At 44.0% G+C, this 21,403-nt stretch overlaps 1 protein-coding gene across 1 annotated transcript in view; it reads right to left on the bottom strand.

The window, feature by feature from the left end:
• Window positions 1-451: 451 nt before the first annotated feature.
• Window positions 452-21,403, bottom strand: part of luzp1 (leucine zipper protein 1) — a 43,524-nt gene continuing 22,572 nt past the window's right edge. Inside the window, exons 3-8 of the mRNA XM_053845096.1 lie at window positions 13,509-13,896; window positions 11,194-13,411; window positions 9,553-10,133; window positions 8,834-8,992; window positions 3,808-3,990; window positions 452-3,029 (exon numbers count right to left, since the gene is read on the bottom strand). Of these exons, the coding sequence (XP_053701071.1) occupies window positions 3,820-3,990; window positions 8,834-8,992; window positions 9,553-10,133; window positions 11,194-13,411; window positions 13,509-13,640 (3,261 nt within the window). The 5' untranslated portion in view covers window positions 13,641-13,896 and the 3' untranslated portion in view covers window positions 452-3,029; window positions 3,808-3,819. The remainder of the gene's footprint in view (window positions 3,030-3,807; window positions 3,991-8,833; window positions 8,993-9,552; window positions 10,134-11,193; window positions 13,412-13,508; window positions 13,897-21,403) is intronic.

The raw sequence follows: 21,403 nt of genomic DNA, 5'->3' as shown, positions 1-21,403 counted from the left end.
TGTGTCACAGCTTAACGGACGCTATATACCGACCGAAAATAGCAAATAAATCTCAGTAAAATCTCAAACTGACTCGGAACTTACCTGGTTGAGACGCCTTCAAGTTTTTGATGACGTCATATGTGACGTCACTTAAAGACACAGTGTCTTGGTAATGTGTTCGGAGTGGAACGTTAAACTGAGGCTTTTCATTGAAGGAATTACACTTTTATTTTTTTTTAAAGATTAAATATTTTTTCTTTAAAAAAGGCTACAAAATGACTAAAACATGATCAGACACAGATGAGACACAAAAGAAGTTCAACGTTTTAAGAGAAACCTGTGCGTGCTGACGTTGGCATTCCAGCCGCTGCGGTTTCTCCTCACCTGCCAGACCGAATTACCCGGTGCTTATTCGGCAGCTGCGTCCTCCGACGGGTTATGAAACCAGAAATGTGCTGATCCAGTCCAACCGACCAGTTTTTAAAATGTTTATTAGAATACACACAGTTGCTTGCTGTACAGCTGGCAGACTCCAGAGACCTACATGCAGAGCGCCACAGACTTGTTAAACATGCACAAAGCACTGGAGCTAAAACTGAACATAAACATGGCCGACACATTGAGAAGCAATAATAAAATAGTATTTGATCTGGATTTTAACACACCTCCCTGTTAGGTCTTCTACTGCGCACAGTTTATTAACACTTATACACAACACAATAGGTGGTCGAGTTGTCTGGAAGTCCAGTTCTGAGTGTTTGTATATACACACACACACTTCCATCTTTGGCAATTCATACAGCACGGCGGACAAACAAACCCTGAATTCATGAGCGAAGGAGGTGACACATCTGACACAAATCCATGGTGAAAAGTTGGAAATAGCCAACACACACACACAAAAAAAACAGGACTCTCCAGGAGTGTAGGAAGGCAACACAGCGACGGTAAAATATTTACAATAATAAGGCCCACTTTACAAAATTAGTTTCCGTAAATAAAAAAAAAAAAAACATGTGATATAGCTTCCAAAATAAGACATCTTTTGTTAAAGGAATAAAACGCACAGAGGAGAACAGGGAATTGAACCCACGCAGAAACACTGTGGAATGATTCCAGCACAATCCTAATCCAGTGAGATTATCCGCCCCCCCTCCCCTCCTAATTTGGCGAAAACACAAACAGGAAACTTTTGGCGGAAAAAAGGGGACTAAAGGGAAGGTATTAGTCGCTGGAGGTCTGAAAGTTAAGTGCGGGTTAAGTGCAGATTACGGACTACGCCACCCGACGACGCCATGACCTCGGCTTCACAATGGAGCGCGCTGAGGACGAGCGCATCTCGCGCTCCACACACGGAGAGAAATCCGCGAGACCGGCTTCCCCCGCGGGTCCTATTAGTACATTCCGTGGCGTCAACACTGCGCAAATGTTTTAGATCGGCCATGACTCCGGTCTCCAGACAAAGATGGATGGAGAGTTCAGAGCCTCGGAAGCATGCAGCGGTTCCCTCTTCAGATGGATCAGAAGAGCGAGGCTGCCACATGCAGGAGGAGCATCTTCGTGCAGATCAAGCTCGGACACAACGCCCCCGACAGGCCTTCCTCGCTCCCGTATTCAAGACGGAAGGGTCAGGATTAGACCTCTGACCCCGGCAGCTACCGAGGGAGCTGCTCGTCATTGTGAGGGAACCGGGCCTCACTCAGTGAGGTCTGTCAAAATCAACCTCACCTCACAGACCACTAGTTTCTCACACTGAGGCTTGAATTGTGAAACCAGGAATAAACCAGGAATGACATGAACAGTAATCGCTGTCAAAAACTTGATCTGTAAATGTGATCTTCTTCTACCAAACTAAACAACGATTGATATTTTTTAAAATCTGAATCACTTTTGAACTAACATTTAGGTCACTTCAGGGACCCAGCTCTGACTGTTTGACACTTCCAGCATGATCCCCTCTTGCCTCTGATGTTCGCATCATAACGCCTGTGATCACAAAGGAATACCTGAGATGTCCACCGCGGAGGAACGGAGGTCGGAGGAAACCCGGGCGGTTTCCTTCTCGAGAGCAGCGGTGAGACTACGGCTGACTCCCTGTGTTGACTCGCAGCAACCCGAAGAAAACATGGAAGAAAAATGAAATCTGGATCGTGAATCTCCATCTCAAGGCACGTATGAAAAAACGGTCTAGAAAAATAGTAGAATCATTCTGAAGGTAAAATATAGCTGTGCAACTTTTCCATTTGCATTATTGTGTCTCATGCCTGATCGCAGAACCAAAGCTTTTGGTCACTCTCTCAAGCAAAATGCATATTTCTGGACTCTACAGAAACCAGGAAGAGACGGGTCGGGACTCAGCGGTCCCGTTCACACAGACTAATCCAGTTTAAGTATGGCTCTTTAACTGAGAGATTACATCAAAGAAAAGTTGAGGTTACAACAGCGCCCCCTCTCTGTTATTTCTCCAGATTTACGTGCGCTTTGACATGAGCGGAACACGATGCACAACCAGATATAAATAAGGAGTCAAGGGTGCAGTCTCTGAAGCAGCAATGCTTTTAAACCGCGGTCATCTTTCACCGTTTATGACCTTGCATCATGCGAATATTGGCTCCGGAGATCTGAAGGAAATCCAGGCTGGAGCGCGCCAGTAAGTGGTGACACGAAATGAAAAAGTCAGACACGTGCATGAAGATTGCTGGTAAGTTTCAAGAGGATCTGATTAAAATGTCATCGACGTGGAAAAGATGGAAAGTAAAAATGGTCTCCAGTTTTCTGCTCCTTGAGTAGAACGGTTCCTTTCCGATGGTGAACTGAATATTTGTGGAGAGAAACATCCAGCGAGAGCAGCGTGCCGCCCTCTTCCTTGTCAAGCTTCAGGAGTACACAGCAACACATCCAGCAGAAGAGGGGACAGGCGGAGCGGAGACACCAAACTCTGCAGGCGCTGCTGTCTTTCCATCCAAGATGGGACGTCAGCTGAGGGGTTCATGATCGGAGGAACGTTTTCTGATGTCGGAATGAGATGGTCGACACTGTTTGAGGTCCTGCAAAAGAAGAGAGAATTTTTTTTTGTAGAGTTTTTCTGCACTTATTTCTGCCCGCACGCTTTGAACAAGCATGAGCAGACAGTGCCATCTAGTGGCCCTGGAAAATGAGGACACTGTTTCATGAAACTTCATCAACCTTCGAGGTTTAAAAAGTTGCAGAAGAGACACAAAGATACAGGTTTTCTTTCAGTCAGGAACTATGATAACTCCTCAACAATCTTTGCGATTTAAAAAAAGATCCAGTGTTTTCCACTGATATACAGGATGCATGGTGCCGGCAAGCATCCACTGTATCTGTTGACTCAAAACGTCGAGTGTTTATTACGAGTCAGAAAGTGATTTTAATCTCAGCGCTGTTTCTCACTCAATAGCATAGCTGCAGCAGTCAGCGAAAGTGAGACCACCTGCTGCTCAGTCCTACCACAGTAGCTAAAAAACCAAGCGTTACACTCATAAATAGGCAGAGAATCTGAATAATAAAATCCAGGAATGAAAGTTTGTTATTTTTAAAGCTTTAAAGAGTTTTCTACTTTGAGTCATTTTTAGAGTCTAATTCAAACTACACTAGAGTACAATGCATAAGACATTTGCATCACTCCATATCAACTGAGAAAAGTTTTTGTTTTTATCCTAAAGTGACTTGCAAAGAAAGAACATTCTTTGATACCAAGGGGAAGTCAAGGACTTAAAGAGAATAGCCAGCAGTGTTTTTATTCTATTCTACTAGAGCAAACCAGGTTTGTATTTAGTATTCAGCAACTCTAAAAGACGGTACCTGTGCTCCTGTTTAGTGATGCTCAGCCTGGCGATGTGTCCATGGTCGGCTCCCAGCGCCACCCCGTCCTTCAGTCCTGGCCCCTGATCCCTGACTTCTGCTGGACCACAGCTCCCCTTTAGGCTTGGTGGTCCGCTCGTAAGACGTCTGCTGTCTCCAGGAGGACGGGCTCTCGTCGATGCTCTGCAAAGTGTCAACATCTCCTTAACACCCTTGTTTGCGTGGTCATTTGTGAAACCGTCCTGCTTTGTGATGTCAATTGTGTTTACATCGCCTCTATAAATCCCATAGTTGTGGGGAATTAGAGGGGACAGTTCGGCCTCCCCATTATGGCCGCATTAAATATATGTTGTTTATGTTCACTGGTGTGTGACAAGCAAAGCCTGGCATGTGGAGCGCTGCCAGGGGATGAAAATAAATCCTCTGACCAAAAACCTCAAACATGCCTCGTGTTGAGGGATTTATAATTTGGTGGCTCCGGAGACGCATCCCCTCATCTAACCTCACTGACCCCGGGAGTTAGATGACCATGCAGTTTCACTGACACACAGGAGCGGCACCCGGCTCCTGTAATTTAAAACAAAACCCAAAAAATCCACCATAACTAGTGACACTCGGTGGGCGGGACTTGGCCCGAGTCAGAATCCATGCTCCGTAATTGGCTTTAATGGAGGCCTGCTGTTTCGGGTCTCCCAGGGCAACAGACAGGAAACAAGACAGTGCCAAGTGGGTGTACGCAGAACGGTCACTTCCTGCTTCAGTCACAGAGGGGAGGAAACAGCGGAGTGGCACGGTCTCCTTCTATGGTAAGAGCGGCTTCTTCCATGGGAATGTAGCTCTTCCAGGAGGGTTTCCACTCATGAACCACACAAAATGTTACACACCAATACATTAATACTTTCTTCATCTGGAATAATAAACGCTTTTAAAAGCAGTGTGACGAAAGACTATGCCAGTGGAGCGATGTGGTCGGGAGGTCATTTAAGAAAATATTTGGGCAAGAGCAACATCAGGCTGGAACAAATGCGGGCAAAGTCGACGTGCCGCAGAAGGGTAAAGCAGCAAAGTGCGCATCTGAGAGCCACATTTCAACCACGATGGGAGACCTTACCAGCAGAGGAACCAGCACTGGAGCTGAAGGAAACCGAAGCCGTGGTGTGAGAAGTGGGCTCTCTAATGCGCTCCAGCAGCTCGCAGGAACAACAGTAAAGTAGCGTGTCAGAACCTCTGCAGAACAAATTATATCCCTCCTGTAAATCTGTCTGCCCCGAGTCTCACACACAGCCTTCAGGAATGATGCTGCCTTGCCAAACCAAGCTATTAAATCACCTCTCCAGCAAGACAATACCTCCGACACTCCAGGTGAAATGTTTCTGAAAAAGCAAAGTTTACGTTTGATTTTTCCCGACGATGATGAACATGCCGCCGCGAATTTATTCAACAGCACTTCATAACTGCATGGATCAGGTTTTTCAAAGCGTCTCTGTCGTCAAGGTGAGAAAAAAAAAACTGTTATTGCAGCAGAATCCTTCCACAGCGGGTCACATCAGGCGAGCGGTGGACGGAGCAGCAGCCCGGCTTTATGAGGGGAGGCACTGGTTTTTGACTCAACAAAGGATGTTTTAGTATCGTGCTCATTAGCCATATCGGCCCGGTGGGTCGCAGCCAAACATAAGTTCGTGGCTCATTCGAGTACAGCATGAGGTTTCCTGCTGCCATGGTGGGGAGGAAGTTCCACAATGCTGTTCTGTTTCACGGGCGATCTGGTACACAGGACATTAATCCAGCTACTGACGTTTTATTCACAACTACAGGAATCTAGAGGTTTTTATTTAAGGCAATCTTATTCAGATATTATGAAGAAAAGCAACTGGTCTGACTGAAGACATGACCGTGCCCTGATGACCGACTTAACTTTAGAGCCAGGGTTCTCACTGAGGGTAGAAGTTGGATTTCAACCACTATTCTGAGTTTTATCTATGGTAATGCTTTTTTTAGTGTTGTCAATTTGTAGTTAACTAAGACTCCAAATGACGCTTCCACCTTGTTGTCACTCCTCACTAAGGTTTCTGTCAGAAGGAACCAAACAGCATGGTTTTCTTGAGTAAAATCCTGCGGAGAACTGGATTAAACTTAACTTATATAATTCAGAGAATTATAATGTGTATAATTGTAATATCGTATTGATACAATGATTGAGGTGTTGTAATGCTGTGTCAGGTTGAACTATGAACGTTTAGTCTGGTTTAGATTTGATGTAAAATATACTCTAAATAAAAAACCTCCCTGCCTTCTTTCCTCCATAACGCTTCTGCTCCACCTTTGTGGCACTTCCGCTCCACCACAGTCCCGTATCTGCTCAACTTCTACGGGGCATCTGCTCTAACTGTGTGGCACTTCTGCTCTGCCACAGTGCCGCATCTGCCCCCTTCTATGGGGCATCTGCTCTAACTGTGTGGCACTTCTGCTCCGCCCCTATGACGCATGTGCTCTACCTCTGTGGCACTTCTGCTCCGACACAGTGCCGCATCTGCTCCGCCTCTATACCGCACCTCCTCACACTCTGTGGCACTTCTGCTCCGCCTTTATGGTGCATCTGCTCTAACTCTGTGGCACTTCTTCTCCGCCTCTATGCCGCTTCTCCTCACACTCTGTGGCACTTCTGCTCATCTGCCCTACATATTTGCCACAATAGCTCTGCCACAGTGTTGCACTACCGCCATTCCACAAGTGCTCCACTACACCGCCGCATCTCCATACCACTTCTGCTATGCCACAGTGCCACATCCAGGCCGCTTCCACGTGTGGTGGAAAGTTGGCGTTACAGCTAATATTGTTCCTGTTAAAAATACTAACACAACTACAAGTCTCACGCCACAGTTTTGTTGTAAGTCAGGAAACAGGAAATAACACTCCTGAGCACTGAAGCAGTCAATCCAGGACCCAACGTCGAATTTGAGGCAATGATGAGTAAAAAAATACTAGAAAAAAAAAAGCATGCCACAAATCATAATTGGCCTTTTGAGCCATTCTTTCAGCACATCCCATAATGTTTGGCTTGGATTTTCAGCACATTTCAGTGGTCTGAACTATGTACATCCCAGAGAGGTTTGGATAAATACAGCTGCAGGCAGGACAGTGGGAGGCCAGGGATTAGAGTGTGATTGGCGAGTCAAAGGTCAATAGAAGAGGGTCGTATTATTACAGACTTGTAGATGGAACCGCAGCGTTTGACGGAAGAGGAATGTAGCTTGTCATTATTAACTGACCTCCTATTGCTGTTCACTTAGCTTCTGCCAAACCCAGATCTGTTAAGGTTGGGATCTGCCAAAAACCAAAACAATGTGGGTTTGCTTGAAACCATTTTTTTTTTGGCAGATTTATCGCGGCACTTCTCATTTTCCACGCCCAGACGATGAATGGTCATAAGCGGAGAGACAACACCACTCACCAGCGCGGCCACTGTTCGCTCCCTCGATCGAGCGGATTCATTCACCCTCAGGTCGCCTTTTCACAAACATAGGCAGGGAATCAAGCGTATTTTACAGTCACTGTTTAAGATACTTTGTGATGGAGACAAACACACGGATCATATTTATAGCAACCTTTGATATCCGAGATCGCTCTCCCCGCCGACGCTTTCTGTGCCGCCAATAAATTATTTGCCGTTCTGAACCAACATTCCGATGGATAAACACGTGTCAACGCAACACTGGATTTATGTTTTACACCTGGCATGTCACTTTAAAACATTCCTGTCCAAGTCATTTTTATTTTAAGAATTACAAACCTTGCATTGTTTAATGCGACTTTTCTTTTTCTTTTTCTCAAAATTCACTTGGACTTAACTGGTGACAATTTGTTTGCTTAAATAAAGGAGCAAAAGCCGAAACAATTTTCAGGGTGAGAGACATGGTGTTGGCAGGACGACAAATAAGACTCTCACACGAGCACAGACCTTTCTCACAGAAGAGGATAAATAATCCAGCGAACACAAATGTCCCCAAAAAATGATGAATGACACACGTATGCATGTCTCCTTGGTACGATCCAGTTTATTTATGGAGGAAAACAAAACAAAAGTCTTGCCCAGAGGCCCGGGGTCCAGTCCAGTTAGTCACGTTGACAGAATGACTTGTTTTTTCAGCCATTATTGAGACCACTGTATAAGCACCGCTGCAGACTTCCGGCGATAAATTACGCCTGGCCGACAAGTGAGTTAATACTGCAGCCCCTCCGCTGCCTTCACTTCATCTTCCTCGGATAAACTTTATTTATTAACTTAAATAGGTGCACATGTACACTCTGGTACGAGGAGATAACACGCTCCAGCTGGACAATGTTGGTAAGATACACTAGGTGATTAAAAAACACAAATAAATTGAATTTAAAAAAAAATCAAAAGTTTTCTCTTGAAAAACATACATTTGGGGTACTCATCTACGTCATTTTGTTGTATCGATAAGGGTTCCCCGAAATTTCCTGCACCATTTTTTAGTTCAATTCATCGAGTTATGAGTGAGTACTGGGCAACAGACCTGGGCAAAGTGTGGCCCGGGGGCCATATGCGAACCGATGCCTGTATTTTTGTGGCCTTTTTGGTGTCAGACTAAAACTATCACTCATATGTTTTACTTTTTCTGCTTTTTTTGTTCTTTCTCTTTTAGTCACCACCACCACTTCAGCAGTAAATATAGCATGTTCTTGTTTGAAGATTATAATTTTCATTGGCTATTTTTGTGTGCTTTTCTTGTTCCTTAAAATACATTGAAGGAATATTGAAAATATATTTTGAATTTCATTTCCTTATTTCAATAGGTTTCATGGAATATTTACACTTCACATATCCTTACTTACATTTACTCTTTTTAGGTTCATTTCGTCCTTGTAAAGTATATATTTTGGATATTTTTCTATCATGTTTTGTAGTCATTGCTGTCTTTCATTTGATAATGGCCCCTCACAACAGCTACAGTTTCCCTTTAGGAAATGTAATGACGGAGAAGGTCACTTCAAAGTCTCCTACCTGTGGCGACTGTGAGGAAGGCCTGCCCCAGGACTGAGAGGTAACTGGTGCGTGAGGTATGGACCGTACCAGACCTCCTGCATCCACAGAGGGTGACTGAGATCTTTTGGTTCGACGGAGTCCTGTGTCTTCAGTACTGTTGATCTGGCGCATGTACACCTGAGCAGAAAACAATGGCATGAAATGGGATTCCAGTTGGTTTAAAAACAATCACAAAAACTTGTGGAATATCAAGCAGATAATAGTGTTGGCAGTACCATTAACTGCGGTTGTGGGAACAGCAAACAGGTTTAAGCTGAAATAAATATTTGCTTTCAGTTTATTACACTGCAATTAAAAGCACAAGAGCTAAGAGTGAAAGTAATAGTTGCAGTAGTGAAGGCATTTATGGGCCATTCTATGAAAGCGGTACCTGTTGTGCTGGGTACAGCGCACGAGCGAAAAAAGTCTTTTTTTTTTTTACATTACATTAACGTCTTTAAAAATGCAAGATTTAGAAACGAAAAAAAAGGCTCATTGGTGTTTAGAAAATAACAATAAAACAACAATAATAATGAATAAATAATAAAACAATATTTAACCAGTTATAAAAACACCTGCTGAATATATTGGGTTGTGTAATAATAAAGCAATAATAAAACAAATGAAATAATCTGAATAAATGCAGGCCTAAACTAGGAAGCATATGCTCGAGTACAGCAGTGTATTTTCAATAATACCTCAGCACGTGACGGTTTGACTCCCTTCGCAGCTGCAGTGCTCCCACTAGTTCCAGTTCGACTGTTGACCACTTCCTCCATGTCAGTGGTGGTAGCGGGATAAGCTCTCCAAGTTGGTGCCGCTTCCACTTCATCTTCCGACCCACCGTCCATCACCGCCTTGGTGCCACCTCTCCCTCTCCTGGTTTCGTCCGCAGACACAGCTCCTCTGTTCCTCCACGTGCTTCTCACCGTCACATTCCGCATGTCAGGCATGGCGTCCTCCAGAGAGTGAGGGTTTTGTCTTTGGCTTCTCCAGCTGGTCACCGTGGTGCTGCTGCTGCTGCTTTCGAAGCCCGATTCCATGTCGTTCAGGTCGGCGGTGCAGTCCGAGGACAGGGAGCTGAAGTTGTTGCGCTGGTAGCTCCGGTGGCTTGCCGTGCTCTCCACTCTGGAGGTGCCGAGTTTGGGCCTGGAGGAGGAATCGCTGGAATAATCCATCCCACTGTCTTGGTCCGGGTGTGAGCGCAGTGGGATCTCACTCTTGGGGATGGATATTTCGTAAGGGACGGACACACTTCCGTGGTGGTCGCTGGTGGGACCTTCAAGTAATAAAACAAATACAATTTCAGTCAACAACTGTGAGTCCAAAAATCATTTTTGGGCTAAATTTGGGTATTATTGATGCATTTCTTTTCATTTATATTATATTACTGAATGCGACTGACATTATTTAAGAGCTAAAGCAGGTGTCAAACGCAAGGCCTGGGGCCAAATCTGGCCACCAGCTCTAAATTCACAGTCGTCAAATAATCAAATTCAATACTTATTTCAAGTTCATCCACTGACAAATATTACAAGCTTTCACGGTTTCAACAAGCTGATGATAGATGTCAAAAATATAGCCATACAGCACTTGCTATGAAAAATAATGACAGATGGGATCTTATGTTTTACGTTGGTGGTGAAGGAGGACGATGTATTTTGTATACAATCACTTATATTCTGTTACGACTTCACTTCCTGTTATGGACTGTTCAGTAGACACATATTTTCTTCGACCTATGACTGGAGTCATAACCAACATGGTTCTCTCCGCTATTAATACGGACACAATATCAATCTAATACTTCACTAAAGAACGTTGTTTAGAAGGGCTGAATGGACTTGTTAAGTGTTTGGAATTGGAATGTCACTACCCCTCCAATCTGGCACTATGAGGCCAAGTGTGGTTCCAGATCCGGGAATAAGTGGAATGAAATGGGTTGGATTTGTGAGCCATTATACGAGAATTTCCTTGTGGGAAAATGTTCCAAGAAAACTTCAAAATAATGCTTTAGATTTGAACTGACCTCGACCCCGGCTAGCAATTCTGCATGAGGAAGAGCTCAGTACTGTGCTGCTTAGTAGTGCTCTCTTCACTTTAGTACAGCGAAGACAATACTTATGTATAACTGATGCTACACACACAAACCAACCTTGAATACACATCTAAAGACAGCTTGCTGTTGCAATAAAAAGTGGGCTATAACTTCAACCTCATAGTACAGTTTACACAGTTGCACACCTTAAAGTGGATTTATCATCATCATACACAGTACACAGTGAAAACTCACATCACAGTGTTGCGTGATGTAATGAGAAGATATACTGGAATCGTACCTATGAGGATGTTACTGGTCGACGTGTGGCGTTCCTTTGTAGGCATGGCTTCGCTGGACACACTGCTGCTGCGGCTGCTGGTTCTAGAAGAGCTCGGGTCGTTGGGGTAGAACGTAATGCTACTGGTCATTTTACTTGTGCTGGTCACCACAGGTTTGGTGGAAATTTTGGGCTTGCCGTTTGTCGATACAGGTTCTGAAATCATCATTTCTTTCCGGTCAATCTCTACTATGACCGGCTTAATAACGGCTTTTGACCTCAGTGCCTCTCGCGGGCTGCAAACCCGCTGGATCTCGAGGCCGGACAGCGTCTGCGTCGGGCCCAAATGGCCTCCGTCGGCTAGGTTTGTTCTGCCGTGGAGCTCCTCATCGAAAGAGCTACGAGTGGAAGACCCTCCTGAATGCGAGTCGCGAACATTTGAATATCTGGAATACCTTGAAGCTGCCGTCCTACTGCCGATAGCTGCGGAAGTCGTCTCAGGCATTGGTTCAGGTTCTGATGGTCTTGACCCGGTGGACTCGGTTTCAGAAGCTGAGGAGTGACTCTCTGACCCCTGATCATTGGACAGCAGCGGGATGTGTGACCTATATGCTGCATAAGACCCATTTGCTTTGGACATTTTGGACGCTACAGTTACAGCAACAGTTTCTTCAACCTGGTCCAGCAACTCTTGATCGGAACCAGGGTCCTTTACCAGTGCAGACAGACTGCCGACGGTCGTGGTGCTCTCAGGCACGACATCGGAATTGTTAGATTCACTATCACTGCCTATATAGGTTTTTGAAATCTTCTCTAACCTACTCTTCTTGCTGTCTCCATCAGTGTGTTTTGGGGCAGACCTCAGCGGCTTCTGGTCGTTTGCCGCCGGAGGGTAACGGCTCAGAACAGAGGCTTTTTTAGCATCACTAGAAGAGGAATTTAAGGGGCTGTACGCCAACCCTCTTGTCTTTTCGTCAGGCCCTCTGCCTGAATCTTTTAATCCATTATCAGATGAGACAACAGGGTTTTTGGGCTTCCGCCTGGCCATTTGGGCGGGGCTAAGGGCTCTTCTTGAAGACAAGGGCGAAGCATCTTCAGAGTGGCTCAGATCTCTGCCTCGCACCCTGGCTTCTCTTTTGTGAAGAGGCGAAAGCTTGGGCGAAGTGGGTTCCGAGACGGACGGGGCATTCTTATATTTCGGCTTCTCCTGCCGGAATCCTTTCGTGCTGATCTCCTCGTTCTCAGCTTTGCCGTTCTCTAGAACCTTTGCCGTGCTGTTTGGCATGACTGTTTTACAGCTGCCATTTCCTCCCACTTTTCCACACAACTGCGTCCTCAGCTGCTCCACCTGCTCCGCCAGGTTGTGAGCTCGGTTCAGTTCTATCTGATACTTTTCATTAAGCTCCCCGTTTTTACACTCCGAAATCTTCAGGTCCTCCTCCACGATCTCCAGCTGCTTGAGACGATTCTTTAACCTTTCTACTTCCTGTGTCAACTCCTTAACTTTGTTGTCCTCCTCCTGCGAACCCTCAAGGCTACTGTTCTTCTGATTCTCGGTTTTATTCAGCAGGCTATCGTCAGACAACTTCAAGTAGTCACTGCTTTTCTTGCGCACAGCCCGTTTATTCGCGAGGATTCCCGTGGACGACAGCTCGTCCTCGATTCTGGACCTCATTAAATCGGCATGACCCGCGTCGGCCGGCATACCAAGCCGGATCTTCTGGTGCTCGAGCTGCTCTGTCAGCTTAAAAATAACATTTGCATCCTCTTGCTGCTTCTGCAGTAGCCTCTTACGTTCAGTCATGAAGCTCTCGCTCAATCCCTTCAGCTTCTCGAGCTCCATAGTCAAGGCCTGCTCTGCTCGGTTCAGCTTCGTCTCAGATCCTTCCACTTCCTTCAAGCGAGCTTTCAGAGCCTCCAACTCAGTTGAAAGCTTCTTCGTCAAGTTTTTTTCCTCGTTGAGGCTCAGGCAAAGCTGGCTACAGTCAGACTTGCTCTTCCCAAAGGCTTCTTCCAATTTTTCCAGTTCTGCCATCCTTCGCTGGAGACGTTCGATCTCTGCTTTCAGGTCCTTTGTGAGGTTTTCTTCCTCTTCCAGTTTTTCACGCACGGTCCGGCACAGGTCCTCGGCTTTACGCACTTCCTCGTCTTTCCCTTGGATCCTCAGAAGACGCTTCCTCAGAGCCTCCACGTCTGCGAGTTGCGATGAGTTGCTCCCTTCAGCCTGGATGATCTTGTCCTGTAGGAGGCAAACATTCATTAGTTTTTTTTTATCATCTGCCTCATATTCAACAACTCATTCATAACACAGTTTCCTTCATCTGCTTCCAACTGACCTGAAGATCGAGCAGCTCATCTTCAGACTTCTGCAGCTTATTGGTGGCCTCTTCCAGCTCATCTAGTCTTCTGCTCAGGCTCTGCAGCTTGTGCCGCAGGTGGCGATGCGTCATGTCTTTATGATCCGACATGGCTACAGGGTTCTTCGGGGCGATGCGTCTCGTAAGTGATGTCGGTTATTTGATGACAGACTTTTGAAGGGTCCACATTTGTGTGGCTGTAATACCAAATTTTATATTAAACAGTGGCCCGGAAAAAGATGATGTCATTCAAGGGAATTCTGGTTGCTCTCTTCAATCGGACTGTTTTTTTTTTTTTGCATCTGCGGCTGTTGCTCCAAGGCTTTCAACTCGCCTCACAGCTGTGTTTAGCAGACGGATCTGTCATCTGGAGGAGGGAGAGGAAACAAGAAATCACTTAATTGTCAACGACAGTCATTGTAGAACGTGGCTCACAGCTTGTAGGAGATGAGTGATCAAACAAAGATAAGATCTTTGCGCAGAAAAATCTGAATTAATGGCTGCTGCTCTAACCATTGTTTTTGTTTTGTCCAGGCAGCGCAACACTACTTTCCTCAGACTGTTGCTGGCCCTGGTTACAGGGGAGTATGAAGCTTCACCATGGAAATCCCTTCAGGAAGTTATGAATTATTAACAGCATATGAAACAGGTACATCAAACTATTAACCAAAGCCAAAACAAGCAGTTATTCGGCTTCAATGCGGAAGCATGTACAGTATGTTCAAATGAAACAGTGTCCCAGGCCGTGACGAAATTAGCTGCATTCCGCAGCCATCATATCTTCCCTCATAACCTCAAAACTATGTTGATCATTTTGTCAGTCAGACAAAGGCCAACAAAAATATATCTTGAACTTCAGTGGTCTCTTGCCTGAACAGGATAAACTTATCCAGATTTAACAAAATGAGGCCTAAAATTGTGACTTAAAAAAAAAAAAAAAAAAATCGATGGGAAACCCACTGACAGAACACATGAAATGGAGCGTCTGCCAGTACGTCGCAATACACAAAAAGCAGACACTATTTGTTTTGACATTGAACTACCACAATGTTCACCATGTCTGTTCTTTCAACGAGCCAAGAGGGGCACTTACAAATGCGCATGTGGATGAGGGTTCAGACATGACAGCACACGCACACACACTAAGTAGTTTCCCTGCTGTCGTGTCCAACATTGATTTCTACTTGCCTGCGAGTTTCTGCTGACAGCGGCATATCTCAATGACACTGGTCTGCTTTACACAACCCAGCCATCACACGGGCCCAGCTGTAGCCATGGCGACCGTGACATCACAGCCCGATCACAACACTACTCTAATTCTTTCAAAGAAGAATGAAATAAAGAGTAAAAAAGTGTGTTGCTTTTCAATATTCTTCTTAAACACAGGAAGACTAATAGAAGACCATGTCGGCAGGACTTCCATTATTTCAGCATTCACAGCTTTTGTCTCATCCATGATTCAGCTTGAGGTCTTCTCCATCCCCCCACTGACCACAAGGGGAAAATCGACCTGAGTCTAGGACATAACATCTGCACACATCATCATTTATCGACCCCCCCTTGACAACCGGCATCCACTTTTCTCCCTCTCAACAAGACTCACTTCCTGAAGACTGCGGTGTCGTCACTATAATGAACATACACAGGGTTGAAATTGCACTTCTGAGGTTGCTTTATTGCAAGACGTCACACACTTTCCATCATTCATTTGGTGTCAAACCACATTTCATAAAAAAACCTCTTGTTGAGTACAAACCAACGCAATAAGCTTTGAAAGTCGATATGGCAGCAAACACTTATGAAAAACTGCAAATTGAAGTCAGAGATGGGGCGTCGAGTTCTTCATTATCCTCTACTTGCATGAGGTTTAATGGCTTTAGCTTCAGCGAAAGAACAGTGTGTGAAGTTTTAACTGAGAAAAGAAAAGAGCGGTCTTTCTTTAATCTAAAGATATAGGATTGTGAACGACATGGAAAAACCTTAAGACACTATGCTAAGACGTCACTGACTTGACCCTGAAGCAAAGTGTTCTGGTGACATTTAATTCTGGAAAGGTACTTCCAAATTGTTTCTATTGAATCGTTTCCATAACCAGAAAGACCCTCAATATTACCATATCGTGTTAAAAGTGTGATTCCTAGCTTCACTATCGGCTTTACTAAATGCTTTCTAGGTCATTCCTGCATCAACCACGTCCATCCTCGCTGACTCCCATCTTACCCTCTTTCATACCTCCGTCCCGCCTCCCTCTATCACGTTCATGAGCGCGGCTAAGTGGGTGGCGTGCGTTTACTCGGCATCCACCTGTGCCAAAGCAATTAGCATACCTGATTCGATCCATTTGCAACTAGACACGAAAGACTGTTGGCTGTGGTGTGTGTAACTGGAAAGTAATGGAATCTGGAAATGAAGTTAAGCGGTCGGGAAGCAGGTTAAATGTTGGCAAATCTTACAGGCCACATTCACAGAGCAGTACTTTGATTTTAAAATGTCTCTCTAACAACCTTTGGCATGATGGTGCACGCAATTATATCCCAAATGTAACTGTAGAATCTAAGTTTTTAATCGTTGTTTATTGTTTTTTGAATCTCATCTGATATACCAAGATGCTTGATAGCTATAACTGAAGGGAAATCCTCAGCTGGCTCACATTCTGTGGTGCTACTGAGAGCCCAAACCTGCCAGTCAGTGTGTTTTCTACCATAAAAAAAATATTTTACAAGATCCAGACGTGTATCCTGCTTGAGATATATATCTGGATGGGTTGAAACCTTGACTTTAAACCCCTATATTGGTATGGGTGACTCCATTTCTCACACGGATGACTAACTCGTACGTAACACAAACATGTTTTGTAAGCAAGTTAGCGTCTGCCAGCACAATCACAAGATCGATAATGACGAAAGCAGGAGGTGCGGAAATGTTTGGCCAAGAACAGGTTTCAAGGAGGTGAGACTAGGAAGTAAGCATGGCGTGATGAGGTTGCTGAGGTATTCTGAACTTGGCACCGGCCGAAACAGCGTCATTCCCCCTCCTTTCGAATTCAGAAAACCTTCAGGGAGTGAGGGAAAGAGAGGGGGGTGGGGGGGTCGGAGCTATGGGGCAGAGAAACTGACGCCTTTTGTGCAGACACATTCCAAACCAGGGCACTGCCAGTCCCTCAACAGCACTTGCCAGCGCTTAACCGGGCCAACGTCAGACTCTCCAGGGCCCTCTGTTTCACAAAGTCTGTTCCAAACCAAAACATTAATTTTGTGAGCTTCCAGGGAGGATATTAACCTGCACGAGGGTTTAAGAATATCACATAATTGCACCGACTGCTTTCTTAACACGCTCCAGTCATCAAGTTTTCCAAAGATTATACGAAGTGGGCAAAATCTGGGGAATTATTTAAGCGGGATATTATGTGGAGTAACACTGCATATTACCGTGTGAATGTAATGTGTTTAACAGCCTCGACAAGTGCTGCTGGGCTGAACAGTGGGAAGCCTCGAGACGGAGGCAGATTCCTGACTGTTGGACAGGAAGTCCCGGCTAAACCTTTTGGCTGCAACACGCATTGAGAGGTCATTTATTAAGAAGTCAGAAATGAATCAAAATAAAGAAGCTTTAAAGCAGTAATGTTAAGTACAGTAATGCCGCTCATTGCTTTCCACTATTAGATGTCAAACGCCATTGTCAATATAGATGCTCCGTATTACTGAAGCATGATCTACGCCTACTTACTTCCATGGAGGAACTGCAGCCAGTGCCACCACATCTGTATTTCCTTCTGGTTTACAGTCTGGCTCGCTAATTTTAGGTCCCAATACGGACTCATTTGCAGCTCACACACCAAGTGGACCAAGAAAGCAGAGCAAAGTAGTTCTAAAGTTTAGAGGTAGCCTGTCCATTTCACCCAGAACACCCCACAATCTGCCACGACACAATTCATTCAGTCACATTATTAATACCTCTGTTTTTTTACGGAGAATAAATGAGACTATGATTGATATATAAACCTAAAATTCCCCCCATTGTTAGTTAATCCCCCCATAAACTAAGAGCGTTTATTCAAATGCTATTGCAATGTGTGTTTTTTTTAGCAAGGATTATTCTCATAGTATACCAGTATCATCACGCCATACGACCTGTATGGCGTGACAAACACGCAAGCATGGCTGACTGTAGTGTATTAAATAGGGTACAATATAAATAAATATAAATAGAAAATGCATGTTAAAAGTTGTCAAGACTATGAAAACTATGTGTATGTAAAATACGGTATCAAACGTATATATCCTTTGACGCATCCATTGCTGTTGAGGTGCCATGATTCCAACGTTACGGGTCACGGCAGCCTAATGCACTTCTCCTCTTGCGGTGGATTGTGTCAACAGAACGATGACATCTCGACTAGTTGACTGATAAAGACCTTTAATAGTCGACTATAGATGACTAGTCGTTGCAGCACAACCTTTTTTAGAAGCAAAGCTGGACTCATTGCCAATGCCACATTTAGTTGGAATGGGATTTGCATTTCCATTTGCAAAAATAAATGCAATATTTCTGAAACTGCACTTTGAACATGCTTCCTTTAAAAGTTGCTTTGGGAGAAGAAGCCTTGTAACTCGTGTGGAATGCCATCAACACAACTCCAAATAGACGAAGACATGCATGGCAAAGGTAAATGCCTTCTAATGTGAAGTGTCATTGTGAAAAAAAAGAGCATTAGCGATGCATTCAACATCAGAATGCCTCCAAAACACCTCTTTTTGAGAGGTTTTTGAACTACGGGGATTTCCTTTAGCCTACTCTTAGTATGCCATTTAGCTCTGAATGTGCGCTTCTGTGCAGTTTGGCTGTGACAAAGTCATAAACCAAGTAACGCTCTGTCCCAGACTCGCCTCATCCCTGTCCCAGCTCCAGCCCACAACAGGACATCAAACCCTGGAGTGAGCGCTCCAGCCTCGGAGCACCTCCCCTGTGACACTCTACCACGGTCCAGTGCGGAGACAGGAAAGGTTTTACACCTCAATATGAAGAGAAAACAGTCAGCAAATGTAGCTAACGGGACACGTCTGCATACAGAGGCTGCGTTATACACAATAACAAAGCGCGTTGTGGCTCAGCTGATCGGTCCACGCACGTTATGGTTTTTCAGGCTTTTTTCGGGTGCGTTCGAGTTCGAAATCCGAAGCAAAAAAATCTTGAAATATTTGTTCGAACTCCGATTTGTTCAAAGTCCGGGATGTTCGAAAACCGAGGTACACTGTACTTCAAACAGAGATACGTAAAAGGGCCACCAGGGTCACGTTAGCTGAAGATGGAAAGGAGTATAGAGCCATGGGTTTGATGCAGTTGACCTCTGTGGTTGAGGAGCATGCAAACATTATTTGATGCACAAATAAATCCAATTGAACTTTTGTCATCCAACTAAATGCAGCCGTGAAACCAAAACAACCTGATGCCATTATTACGCAATGATATTTGAAAGTAGGAAAATAAATAAAACTGCTTTCAAACACTTACTTTTACTAACGTGAATGACCATGATGGGATCCTAACATTGAGCAATTGTTCAGCCCTGCTACTGGGAGACACACTGTAGAAATAAGAAGCGTTTAATAATGAAGTGAAGGGCCTAAACAGCAAGCCAGTAGCAAATGAATGGGAAGAAAAAAAATCTGACAAGACAATCCACTCTCTGAAATACACTCCAAGGTTACAATCATCCACCATATCATTAAGGCCTTAGCCACTCTCCTTCCTGCCTGCCTTCAGTACATTCTGTTCTCTCCATGTAGGGGAGAAGGAGGGAAAGAAAAAAACCAAGCCTTTTGCACTTGACATTAGGCTTGGAACTCGCAGGTCTCCAGCTCTTCTGCCTCATAAATACCAGTTAATAAAGGGCCGCAGTCCAATCAAAACGTCTCAACCACAACTGCATGCGGCAAATACCGTGTGCTTGCGTAAAAGCAACGGCGGCCGTGGATGGATGTTGGCGCAGCATCGGAAGCCACAAGATGGCGAAGGCTCTAATGCTTGGCCTGCATTTTTCCATTTTTCCAAGAAAGAGAAAACCAGCATCGCATAATGTTTAGCTTGCCACTTCCTGTGCTGTCAAGCAACTGTTCTTTCTCCAACGTCCACCATTTATTTTTACATGGCCTCCGAAAAAAAACGGTAATTCAGTTATCATTGACTATCGTGCCGACTTTACACTCAAAGCAGGCGAAACTTAAGAGTCAAGTTAGTCAGTTAAAAGGAAATGAAACAATATTGAGAAGAGGTTGAACTGGAGAGTTTATTTTGTTTGTCTTAAAAAGGAATATTATGAGGGAAAAAAATAAAATACGGCTAAAATATTATAAACATTGTCCACTCCAGGATATATATTATGTTTCCTTTGGTCAGACGAGTTACAATAAATAAAAAAAAAATAAAGTAAAAAAATTATATGAATGATTCATATAAGAATGTATACAAAACATACTGAAACAAAAAGTAATAGAAAACACAAAAAGTAGTTAACTCTTTATTATTAGTGTTTAATCCCACGCAGCTTTCCCATTTGTCTCAGACCCCAAATCCAAAATGACTTGGAAATCCTGGAGGAATTATCATTTCCGCCTTTGCCCGGCGACCCGGAGTCTGTTCTTGGTTTCCCTTGTCACACTGAGTCAACAGACCGGTCGCTATGGCTAAAAACAAGTCTGCTGCTTATGGGGGGAGTATGATAAGAGGATGGAGGGGTAATATTTATGGATGGGGGTGAAAACACTAAGAAATGGTGGGAAAAGGTCAACGTTTTTCTTTCATAAACCAAGGAGACAACATGTAGTTGATCCAAAACACAACAATGTACCTAATGTTTGACTGACTTGCAACTGAATTTATTAAAAATATAAAAGATAGGGAAACATATTTGCAGCGATTTTGATAAAATTTTAACATGCAAGCAATTTATCACAGTGTCTGACAAGTATTAAAGTTAGTATTTTCATTTTGATAAACACCTAATAGATGTATATCCTTTATGAAATGCTATAAAGTTTTTTCCAAAAAATTACCCACAAAATTATCAAATAGTAATTCACTAGCTGAGTCAAATCTTCATGGCAAATACATGGAAAACTTATTTGCTTTCCTGCCGAAACAACAAAAATTTCCCAATTGTGGAAAGAATAAATGCAATCTACGACTAAAATAAATGTAAAAATTACGATTAAAACTTTTGCTTTACCTGCCACTTTCTTATGAGAGTGCTGACATGCAAACTTGTTACACATCTACCTCAGAAAGTAAAGATTTTTTTGGATCAGTCAAAAGAATCAATTGCTCTGTTCTTGAATCTCTTATTGATAAACGTCTCTCACATGTATCGGCTCCTGGTCATTAAACAGATATTCATATTTACGCCCCGTGTGACTTGCCATCCAAATTTAAGCCTTAAGCTTGCTGACCTGGGATCGGAGGTCACTGACATGGTGCTCACGCTAAACACCCCGCATGAAACAACAAAGCAGAGAGAGGCCCAGAACAGGGGAACTGGACTGTTGTGTGAATTCACAAGACGGAGAATCGAAAACAAACGCTGGCGAATATTTTGGAATGAATGATCAGCAATAGTCAGGAAAATGGAACAAACACTAACACAAATAAATGGCACTGTACTGAATATTTCCAAAGCAGCGACTCCACTGAAGAGAAAGTGCAAAGGTCGTCAACGTTTATTGACACAGTTGACAGATAAGTGTGTGCTTGTGAGAGCGGCATAAAAAGTCTGGTCTGTCTTTTGAGAATTATTGTTCAGAGGCAAAAATAAATTGTAGCAACACATTGTTTGAATTACAATTCAGCTACCTACTACTACTTCTAATTCCCTCCCCCAA

The sequence above is a fragment of the Synchiropus splendidus genome, chromosome 16 (genome assembly GCF_027744825.2).
Source record: "Synchiropus splendidus isolate RoL2022-P1 chromosome 16, RoL_Sspl_1.0, whole genome shotgun sequence".
Lineage (NCBI taxonomy): Eukaryota > Metazoa > Chordata > Actinopteri > Syngnathiformes > Callionymidae > Synchiropus > Synchiropus splendidus.
This window is presented reverse-complemented; position numbering and strand designations above follow the sequence as displayed.